The sequence below is a fragment of the Cyclopterus lumpus genome, chromosome 13 (assembly GCF_009769545.1).
Source record: "Cyclopterus lumpus isolate fCycLum1 chromosome 13, fCycLum1.pri, whole genome shotgun sequence".
In the NCBI taxonomy this organism is placed as follows: domain Eukaryota; kingdom Metazoa; phylum Chordata; class Actinopteri; order Perciformes; family Cyclopteridae; genus Cyclopterus; species Cyclopterus lumpus.
In genome coordinates this window covers 585,526-597,538 of record NC_046978.1, presented here as the reverse complement: position 1 = coordinate 597,538, position 12,013 = coordinate 585,526, and the positions used below count along the sequence as shown (strand labels likewise).

The window sequence follows — 12,013 nt, the reverse complement described above, 5'->3', positions numbered from 1 at the left end:
CACAGGAATGAGTACAGGGGGATGAGAAAGCTTTACTTCTCTGTCTTCTGCCTATTGATCAAAGGACATGAAAAAAACACTTTAAAAAAAGATACAGCAAAAAGCTGGAAACTTTTTCTTGAAACTTTCTCCTCTTTCTCTTCCTGCACTGTGTTCTTAAAATAATCTGCCGGGCCTTTTACTCTTCGGTGTTACCACTTTGTGTCGCAGCACGGCTTTCCTTTGCATCCATTGTGACCTAATCTTTGACAGCACGTTACATTACATTCACTTGCTTTTCCACAAACAATGTTTTTATAAATGCTTTCAATCACTGCAGGAGCTAAATCGAGATGGCATCAACGGTTGTAAAAATACATTTATACCAGACTGTAGTTTGAAAGGCAATATGTTCAGCCTGTGGTTCAGGGTGCAGTGACTCTGAATGTCATACTCTTTGCTATAATTCTAATGTGAACATATTCACTTTTTATTTGGGTTTTCACTTCCTTGACCTTTCTATGATTGGTCAAACATGTATCTATTGGGTAGTAGCTCTCTCTATCATTTTTTAAAACTTTTTGTGTGGACAGACAGCTTTTATGTAATCTGCCTTTTTTATAGTGACACCATCTTCATCCCTGAAATGTATATGTCAGTTAAATTGATGGTAATTTGTAATACTTGTTTTTATGCATTTTAATTTGTGGTTAATTGTTGTATTGTGTGTGATAGGTGATTTTACTGTTGTTGTTTCTAAGGATAGAGGGTGTTGTATGCTGTAAAGCACTTTTATGAGGATTTCTGATTATGTGCAATATGAATGAAAATATCTTTGTTTGAGTTGATTCAAGTTAAATCGTGTGTTGGGTCCTTTTTGGTGAATGTTCAATTATAATTTTATTCTGATTAAAATTTAAAAGCACAATCCTTAGTGGTCTGACTTCACTCTCTTTTTAAGTCGAGATGAAAGGATGAAGTCTGGAAATTGAGACTGAAAGTGACGGGTCAGGAAGAGTGCAGTTACAAATTGGACTTCATCCACACTGAAGAGAATCTCCATGTTAAGCAATTAGTATCTATATAAGTGAGTCTTAATATCTCATTATTTAAAAGTAATTGACATCAAACTGCTATTGTGGTGAAATAATTTCAACTGTTTCCAAGAAACTTTCTCAGAAAAAACGGTTGGAACTATTTCATCCAAGAAGAAAAACAAATCCTGAAAGAAGGATGAGACAAAACGGAGTGAATACGCAAGGGACTTCTGATTAATCCCTAAATGTACATACACTCCTGATAGATGAGTTGCTGCTGATGAGAAAACATGATATTTTGAATAGAGTAAAAACCTTTGTGTATTTCTTCCTCTGCGGTGCTTCTGAAATGCCAAGACACTGAACAACACAGACACTCCTCTGTACTCTGAATCTCTCAGCCTTTCATTTCACTGGCGTGATAGATGCTGCAGAAAAATCTCAGCTGCTGTATCTCTTCAGCCACTTCAGACACTTGACACCGTATCCTCATTTGAAGAAAAAGAAGTCACTGCAACGCCAAATCCTCCATCCTCGGCCGTGCGGCTTTAACTCTGGAGTGGATTCTTCCCAGGGGTCACAATGTAAATGTTTATGTCTGCATGATGATATGAGTCAGCATGCGTCTGTGCAGTAGTGTGTGTGTGATTTCATGTTTGTGCCCCGCTCTAACAGACGAGACGGCAGCGGCTTACTGGGTGTCTGATTGGAGTCCGGTTGCGAGGAGTGGTGAGCTGTGTGAACTGTGGTGCTCTCTGACTGCCGCATTTTCATGGTAAGCATCTCTTTGGGGGCTTGCAGGTTTTCAATGCGCTCATTTACACATCAAAACAGCACAGGAAAGGGATAGTGCTCAAGGGGGGTGAGGGACTGCAGAAAGGAGGGAGGGCAGGGTAATGAAGGATGCTTTATTTTCTATTTTTTTCCCCCTCAGGGGCGGGCGGGGGTTTAAGTCTATGAGGGAGATGCATTGATGCCATAATGATCGCCTTTAATCAGACCCATGACCAGATGGAGGGATTTCTCCTCAGCAGACAAAAACATGGCGTCAGCAGCGAAAGCGAGAAAGGTATTTTTACGCCTCTTTATGAAAAACAAATGCACAAATCCTGGATAAATAGACCGGTTCTGTGTTGCTTTAGATCAAATAAATACACTGTTAGGCTCACAGTCAACACAATGAAATATTCCTGAATAACCACAAAGAAAAGTCTTGCCTTTTTCTGAGAGTAGTCTCACTTTTGGCTCAGACAAACTTGCTGCTCAAGGCGACTGACACTATTTAACCTACTGAGCCAGAATAGAAGAAAAACAGCGCAGAGACTCAGCCAAACTAAATCTTTTGAGTGAGACCGAGCTTACTTGCTCCCTGAATATGGACATTACTGGAAGTTGGGGTGGGCTCTTCTTCACAACAGGCTTGGTGTTGATTGGCTGCTGCTACTCCAGCACTGCAGACCTCAGGTGTTTGTGTGTGTGTGTGTGTGTGTGTGTGTTTGTGAGAAGAGAAGGTGTTCCCGGCAGCCACATCTCTGGCGCCAAAGGAACCACAGCTCAAACAAACTCTGTTTTTGGAATGAACGTTTCTTTCTTGCCTCTATCTGAAGCTCTGCGCTCCACTGATTCCTTTCCTCTGCGAAAGAGAGAAACTAAAAATAGCTTTCAGTGACCTGGAAATGTAGTGATAGAATTCATATTGGTGGAAAAGGAAAACAGAGCAAAGACATCCTGCTGCTGCTGCTGCTGCTATACCAAGTCATTTATGTTGACCTTTGTGAATTAAAAAAAAAAACTGTCTTAGTCAAGTGCTGAGAAGGGAAAAGGGGATTTCAACAAAGCTTTGCAGCAGAAGACACACTTGCCCTCTGTACTAGCCCTGTGTCCTTAACCCTCTGCAGCTACCTCCTTCCTATCTAATCAGTGCAGCTCAGCGCAGGTGGGACAAGCTGGTTTGTGTCTCACACAGCAAGTGCTTGGCCTCTCTGGGTCATGTCACTGGAGTGTAAACCGGGGAGGAAGCACGCGCCCACGAACTGGAACATGTGGCTGAAACACCACCAGCCGAGTCTTTGGCTGCGTGCGGGCTCGAAGCTAAACAGCCTTTTTGAAACAGTTAAATGTGATCCACACGGTGTCAGAGTCCAGGACTCGCAAACACTCGCCTGCCAAGCCATGGACAACGTCGACAATGGCTGAGTAATGAAAACAAAAAAAGGTGGCGGATGCTGGTAGTTAACCCGCATCTTGTTCTGCAGAAGGAAGGAATAAGTAATTCAAGTTAACTCAGGCGTCGCACAGATCCACACTACACTGCACCGAGTGGAAAATGTGGTTCATTTACAATTTAGACCGATGTGTCTTTATCAAATGAATACTAACATGTGCTGTAGTACATTAATCTTATTATACCTTATTATACAAAACAACTTTTAACCTCTGGAGATGTAAGCGAGCACACGCCTGCTTCGCACTGCCGATGGTTCCAATAACGTAATGAAAACAAGCTCCTGGTCATCACATTTTTTTCCATGCTATCACTTCACTGGTGACACAGCACGCAATTACACAGACATAATAATCAACCCCACTGCTGTAATTTCCACTGTGTTTTGCTGTGAAACGACTGTGTGTGGCTGTAATTTACGTTGGCACTTAAATTGTTACACAAAAGTCCTGTAATGTAAAAGCTATTTACTTTCACTTTTTTTTTATTGACCATGTGAGAACACGGTGGCTCTTGTGCTTAATAAAATGGACTTTATTACTGACATTTTGGTTGAAAGACCCAACTTAGGGTATTTATTTAATGAAAACAAGGTTAGGCACACTTTTTCTCTGAATCAGTGAATGATTATTTTATACCTGATGGTAGTTTCTTTCGCCAAACAAAAGGCCTATATCAAATTGTATATATATATATATATATATATATATATATATATATATATATATATATATATATCGTGGAACTCTCTTGATTTAAACCAGAAATACAACTTCCAAGAACCACAACCCACATATAAACTTAAATATTAAGTGAAACTCAAGGAACAACCACAATGTTGAGTGCCTATGCTAAAATTAAATCTGCCAGTGAAACCATGCAATGAGGGTGAAATCCACTTCAGACTCGTCTTCTCACATCAAAGTGCTGAGTGTTTGCACGGGGATCAAATGGAGCAGCGAGAGGGCAACAAGAACGATTTGGTGGGAGAATTAAAACAGCCATTGATTAAATATATTCCTCCGCTCCTGCATTTTCAAGACGATGATGCAAACATTAATACTTGCCACGGTTTGCCACTCTATTCATCAGTGATTCTCTTTGAGGATTATGGTTGGGGACGCCTCTGGGATGTGGAGCATCGTGCACTTAGAAGACAACACATTTGGCCGGGAGGCCCTGCCGCAAAAAGAATCCCCGGAGAAGAATGGCAGGAAAATGAGGAAAACAAGACTGAAATGAGCCATCATTTGTGACTGTTAAATCGGCATCAGTTTAAGACTGTTAACATGGTTAAACATGCATTAGAAGATATTGTGGGATAGCTACAAACAACATCAGGCAGTGAGGAAGTTGAACATGAATTCCACAAATTTATTATCCTCCAAAAAAGGCCAGAACCAGAGTTCTTATAAAAGGCACTTCATTTCCCTTTACCTTTTTAATAAATGTATCTAAACAACAAATCTGATAAGTGTCCACTTTAAATTAAATATATGTACAATAAATAAAACATTTATACAGATTTATACAGTTAATCATGCCACTTTTGGGGAGGAGAATATTTCCCAACGTACCTCCCATAACAGTCCATTGTTTGTTGTTGCTTTGTAATGGTGAGCATGTCTACTGCACAGAACACTATGAAACAGAAAATATGGGTAACAATACTGAACATTTCCCTTTATGCATTGAATACTGTTGATAGATTATTTTCTCAGAGGGAGGCCTGTGTGTCCCCGTCCCTTTGCAGCAGCAGGGCAGCAACGGACAGTTCAGTCCAACAACTCATCTTCTTACAAAGTCTTTAGCAGCTCCTTATTCAGGGCATAGGTGTCAGTGTGTGTGTGTGTGTGTGTGTGTGTCATGCTCCCTCTCAGACATGTGTAGGGTTGTCTGAGTGCAGGTCAGTCTTGGCCATGTGCAGAACCACAGCAGGAGATTTGTAGTGGCAGTGTGTGCTGCCACAGCTGACGCCGCTGCAGGGTTTTCTACTTCTAGTCCTGTCTGTCAGCTTCCGGCTGCACAGGCCCTGCCAGGTCTGCAGGGTCTTAGAGCTCCACACCCACACGCCGCTGGTGATGCCGACCACCAGCGACATGAAGATCTTCAGCATGAACACGGCCACCGTGGGCACCGACGTCTGCAGCGAGCAGTCGCCGCTCAGACCGCTGAACGACCCGCACTTCATCTGCAACCCCCTCAGCTTCCAGTAGTCCATGTTCAGCCTCTCGTAGAAGTAGCAGACGATGACGCAGGTGGCCGGCACCGTGTAGAGGATGGAGTAGATGCCGATCTTCACCATGAGCTTCTCCAGCTTTTCCGTGTTAGTGCCCTCCGTCTTCATCACTTTCCGGATGTGGAAGAGGGCCACGAAGCCGGTGAGGATGAAGGAGGTGCCGATGATCAGGTAGCAGGACAGCGGGATAAGGACGAAGCCCGTGAGCGCCCCGGAGTCCATGCTTCCCACGTAGCACAGCCCCGTCAGCTCATCTCCCGCCACCTTCCTCATCGTGAGGATGATGATGGTCTTCAGAGCGGGGATGCCCCACGCAGCCATGTGGAAGTAGTTGCTGTGGGCTTCGATCGCCTCGTGGCCCCACTTCTTCCCTGCAGCCAGGAACCAGGTTAGGGTGAGGATGACCCACCAGATCGAAGAAGCCATGCCAAAGTAGTAGAGGATGAGGAAGACGATGGTGCAGCCCGTCGACTCCAGTCCCTCCTGGATGATGTACAGCTCCCCGTGCTCCCGGTCGCAGGCGATGTTCTCAGCGCCGGCTACCGACCGGATGATGAAGGCCACGGAGTAGACGTTGTAGCACATGGAGAGGAAGATGATGGGGCGCTCCGGGTACTGGAAGCGGTGGGGCTCCAGGAGGAAGGTGAGGACGGTGAATGCGGTGGAGACGAAGCAGAGGATGGACCACACCGTCATCCAAATGAAGGCAAAGTCCTTGTCCTGCCTGGACCAGAAGACGTCTACAGCGGGGGGAGCAGCGTGGGGCACACGACTGGCTCTTCTCCACAAACTGGAACTTGTCGGGGTTCTCGCAGGATCCCAAGCCGCCCGGAGAGCGGCCGCTGCTGCCTGGCTGCCTGGGGCGAGGGGCACCGGGAGCATGCCTTCGCCTTTCTTCCCCTCCGTCCGGGTTTCGTTCTCGGGGGCCTCCATGCACAGGCGGTTGGGGTCGTTTCTGGTCGGCAGCTTGGAGCAGTCGAGCGAGTCCGGCCAGGTGTAGCTGAACTTCTTCATGATGGGGGCACACCTCTCCCTGGCCTGCTCACACATGGGTCTGCAGGCGGGGATGGAGGTCGACACTTTGTCCGTGCACATGGGGGCGTAGAGGGAGCAGAGGAAGAAGCGGAGGTGCACGTCACAGCCGTAAGCCACCAGAGGGGCAAACTCGTTCAGCTTGATGGCAGCCTCCTTCTGATCGTCGTGGGTCCATGAAGTTGGGCATCCGGGTCAGGTTGTAGCCGATCCCCTCGCACATGGGGATCACGATGGGCTCGCACTTGGCCGGTCTGCCTCGCTCCTGGTCGTAGGAGACGATCTCAAAGCTGGAGCCACAAGTCACCAGCAGACACCACAGAAAAATCCCCACCGTCAGCGGGCAACCGTCCATGCCCATTGTTTGAGTCACACACACACACAAAAAAAAACTTCGCTCTGTCTTTTCTAAATGACCACGAAAGAGTCAAAAACACGGGGTCGCTTGCAGAGAGGTCCCCCGCTATTCCCCCATGGCGAAGGCAGGTCCGAATGTCGCCTTTACCGTTACCGCTCCGGCAGAAGAAGAAGGAGGAGGAGGAGGAGAAGAAGAAGAAAACACTCAAAAAAGAAAGAAGCTGCCTAAGAATCTAAGTGTTCAATTATTTAGTGTTGAATTAAACCGATCGATCTCTCAGTCGGTGGAGATTAGGGTCCGTACCTAAGACGTGACAGTCGGAAACTTCGACAAACATGGAGGAAGAAATCATCAAAATCAAACGCCGAGAGCTGAGCGTAAATCCTCCAGCCGACCGTCGGTGACCGCCGACCGGGAGCAGTTATCGGCACCGAGCGTCCGCGCCGTTTGTTGCGGCTCCCCCCCCCAAAAAAACAAGGCTGATTCGCTGCGACGGTCCGTCAGTCGGCTCGTTGCTCTTCGTGCTCCGCGTTCAGGCTCCGCACTGAAGTTTGAGAGCCGCGCAGTGGGACTTCAGTCCGGGAGAGACCGAGGGGAGGAGGGAGGGCTGGGGGTGGGGGGGGGGGGGACTCAGTGACGCTCACATTTCAACCGGCAGCACCACACAAGGAACATTATCGGACAGATGTGGAGGATGGTCAAATACCTCTCACTGCTGTGAATTGCAATGTAGCCCCCTTAAGTTAAGTGAATTAGGGGGTACATACAATGTGTGAATTGCAAATGTGCAGGAGGTACAAGTCATTTGAAATGGCCTGCATTCAAGTCTTCTTTTAGTGGGCTGCACTCACCCAATGGAGGCGGCTGACACGTTTGAGGTTCTTCCGTTTTAATTGAGTATTTCCATTTCGCCACACAAATTCACTGCAGAGAGAAACATTACAGGCTACTATGAATTCAGATTTTTACATAGGTTACAAATAGTGTTAAGTGGGTCAAATTATTTTGTATGTGATATCAGTGGATCATTACAACTAATTTGATAAGGTATTAAGAAAATAAAAAAATCATATTTATACACTTATGTTATATTTGTTGAATGAGGTTTTGATTAGCAAAGTAACTGGATTTGTTGGATACATATAATAGAGTAAAACGTATAAAGTAGCATGGAATTGGAGTACTCAAATAAACTCAGGTGCAGCCTGTGAAGTCAGTTATCAACACAAAGAGTAATATTTACAACCAACAAAAGGATCTGAAACTTGTATTATCATTTATTAAGCATATATAAGAGCTATTGAGGGGAAACAAAAATGTTAATGAAAAAAGTGGCACAAAGACGTTGTCCTCTGGTTCCAAAATACTTTATTTATACTGCTCAAACACCAGTATAGTTTTTCTCGAGTATAGTTGCAGGAAAAAAAGCCTGCTCCTCTTGTAAAACGATAGTCCCAGTGGCATTTTAATGTTGCGGCCTCATAATTATTATGCCACCATTTTCTGCTAATGTTTTCATGCAGTATAACATGAAACCTTATTGAGCCCTGCAGGTCAGTTTTCTTCTGTTAAACAAAGCTCTCCTGCAGCTGGTAGGGTTTCATTGCCTTGATTAAGGACACTTCAGCAGGGGGCAGATGCTTCAAGGGGTGGATCATGTTGAAGGATGGTAAAAACACAAAGACCCCATGAAGCCGCAGAGAGGAAGATTTGAATTGGCATGTAGGCAAAAGACAAAACAGTGCACAGAATCAGGCATAACATACAACAAATGGATGCAACAGTGATTGTGGTGCAGAGGACTATTGTTTCCATCTAGTGGCTGAGTGGGGAGAGCCTCCAGCTCAACAGCTGTTGCACTGAGCATTTGATCTTTTCTCAACAGGGCTGGAACTCAAGGATTTTGGCCTCTCGCCCTGCAGGACTGAATTGGCTGTCAACGGCATACTGTCTCTATTAGCCCCCCTGTTAAAACTCTGCTGAAGGCAGCATTGTACTTGTCTAGTCTATAAGTGACATTTGGACTTTATAACATTTAGATCAGTGCTGGCAACATGTTGAATGTGTTTGGAAATAAGTATGATGCTGTGGCCTCTTGCACATGAACTAAATCGCAGAAAACAACCAATTATTTCAAGGAATAGCCAAACATTTTGGGAAATAATATTCACTTGTCTGTCAAAGAGAGTTGAGAAGAATGATACCACTCTCATGTCTGTTTAAGGCTAGAGCCAAAAATCATTAGCTTTGCTGAGCAAGAGTGAAAGAGACTCTGCCCAAAGGTGACTGGCTACCATCACGGGCGCCTTGAAATGTTTCAAAATAGAGAAAAGATACATAATTGGCAGGAGCCTGAGGGTCCTCCTCTGTAAAAGAAGATTGTAATTAAAACAAGTTTTCTTGCATTTCTACACCAACTAACCTCTTGGATCTCCACAACACCCTAAATAATGAAATCAAAAGAAGAAAAAAAAAGCCACGTTCATAGGTTCTGATTTAACCTGATGTACCACAATGAAGTGAAAAACACTATTGCAATTGCTTTAATAATTATTACAGCAGCACACAGTGTTTAGGGGGCATAATAGTATCAACCGATAGAAATAAGCACTAAATATTATCCCTAAAAAAGGCCAGTCCTAATTTACAAGCTGCATAGCAGCGGTGCATTTGCCTGCCAAGATACCAGGATAATAATCTTGTTAATTCAGAATGCATTGCGCCTCTGTAGTTTTGCCCTGTTTCCAGTCTTTCAGCTAAGCTAAGCTAACCGACTGCTGACTCTAGCTTTGTATTTACTGTACAGATATTATATCTATCTTCTCATCTAGCTCTCAGCAGTAAAGCAAACAACCATTTCCCCCCCAACTATTCCTTTAAGACGACTGTATCCCACAATATTAAGATCTCGTCCAATGAGGTGTGAAAATACATGCTGTTTAAATACTTTCACTTTGTATAATCAGGCTATAAATTTGCCTGTGCCTTATGAAAGGAAATCTCCTCCTCTAGATGACAAATTGAGCTTGATGAAGGCACTGTGTTCGGATTTATCAGATCTGGCTTCAGGTAGAGAAGAAAAAGCCTTCAACTTCAAATTAAGCCTGATCGAGCGGGGGAGGAAATACATTCCAGACTCCTAGATGATATCGTATTGTACGCCAGCGTCAAGGCTTTCGTGAATCAAATGAACTGAAGTTCCATTACTACTCAGAAGCCTCTCCACTTAAACGTTTTTAAGTTCACACTTCAAAGACGAAGGGGTCATTGGAGAGGGCGGGAAAAGCCTGACTGTGCCCTTAGAAGGCCACAGATTATTATCAGACATATCTTTCTCCAAGGTAAGCAGCGCATATCAGCATGTATTAGCATCCAAGTGACAAGGCCTCTTGAGGTGGGACCGCTGATGGAAGGTTGGACCCTCAAAGCAGTTTGGATTAAGTTAACTGATCCGCAATAAGTGTCATTGAGGGTTATCTATGAACAATAAAGGAAACAGATTTATGTTTTATTTGCGCAAAAACTGGCTAGCCTAGCTGTTTCCAGTCAATATGCTAAGCTAAGCTAACTAGCTGCTGGCACGAGCCTGAACGGACAGATACAGTAAGAGAGCGGTATCGATCATCTCATCAATCTCTTGGCTAAAGAAAGCCCAAATAAACATATTTTCCAAAATGTCAAACTATTCCAGTAATCCATTATGATATCGCTAACTGTTTTAAATTAAGAAATTAACAATTGGGCGCTTTTGATTCTGCACCACTGTGGTGACATCCATAAAGAATAAATGGCACTGATCCACTGATCAGTTTAGGAGACACAAGGTCTGACCGCACCACTGCTCTGAGTCCCTGACTCTACAATTGGATCCCATTGTGCTTTCTTTGTGTATTTTTATTTCACCTCATCGTGTTATTTTTTCTTGACCTGAGCGGAGAGTGCTCAACTAAGTATTTTGATTTGGTATTCACTGGCTTTTGCAGCGCATTGGTTTTTAAGAAGGTCAGTGCTATACTTTGCCATTTGGTGGAGGAAATTGATATATGCTATTCTCTCTGACCTTGCTCGCACTCTCCCGCTCATAATACTGCCGTATGTCAAACATCTGAATGGCTTTGTAATAACTAGCCTCCAGAAAGAACCCCTCGTCTTTTATTCACACATTCATCAGGCGATCCGGTGGAGTGTGGGCCTTGTAATTACTACTTCTTACTTATTGGTTATCATATATCAGGCACAAAGCTATAAAAATCCTGTGGAGAACAATGGGTGAGCCTTGCCACAGCCCGGCATGCCATTACTATCCACAGACAAGGACTGTCTGAGATTGCTATGGGTGTAATGAGAGACACCTCACACTAAAAGCAATACATCTGGACTAGTGTACTGCCTTTGACAGGGAGAATACAGGTACATTGTTGAGGCTTGGATCATGTAATTATCTCTTTGTTCATATTGTGTAGTAATAATTGGTCATTTATGCCGTGCCAGAGGAATGAGCAGACACCAGAGACGAGTGAAAGCGAGCAGCAGTTTAGTTTTCTTGTTTTCTAATCATGACTGTTTCTTTAAGTGCTCACTTCCTTCCAGATCCACGAGTTGAAATAGTTATTGGCTGTAATGAGAGGACAGTGTGCACAAAATGTCTCAGTTTCACTCTTATGCAATTTTTATGTAGTGCTATTAGGTGACTGAGTGAATGGTCCGTATTCATCACCCCAGTCCATCTGTGTTCCTCATCATCCAGTGTTTTGAAATTAGATAATGTCCTTTACAGTCTATGGCAGGTAGCAAGAATGACTCTGCTGTCATATCCTCAAGATGTCAGCATCACTGGAATTAAACGGATAATCTAACCACCAAAAGTTTTTTTTTTTTTTATGTGCGTTTCTATACAAATAGCTTACTATAAATATGTTTTGAATATTTATGTATCCAAGCCAACCTAACTAATAAACATCCTCACAGTTTTGGTGGTATGTAAAGAATGCTTAAAAAGGCCTGGATTGATTCTATAATCACTTGCTTTATGACTGTGCTGTCAATGGTCCTACAGTGCAATACACAGCGGAAGTGGAGGAGCTACTCAGAGCTGGAATGAGGGTGAAAAAACTTCACATTTTGGTGCGATGGGAGCAGCAGCT

General features: G+C 44.1%; 1 protein-coding gene across 1 annotated transcript; it reads right to left on the bottom strand.

The window, feature by feature from the left end:
• Positions 1-4,613: 4,613 nt before the first annotated feature.
• Positions 4,614-7,399, bottom strand: fzd9b (frizzled class receptor 9b). The gene is given in 4 exon segments (XM_034547744.1): positions 4,614-6,229; positions 6,231-6,352; positions 6,355-6,682; positions 6,684-7,399. Coding segments are annotated over 4 exon segments (1,752 nt in total). The 5' UTR covers positions 6,873-7,399; the 3' UTR covers positions 4,614-5,116.
• Between the last annotated feature and the right edge of the window lie 4,614 nt (positions 7,400-12,013).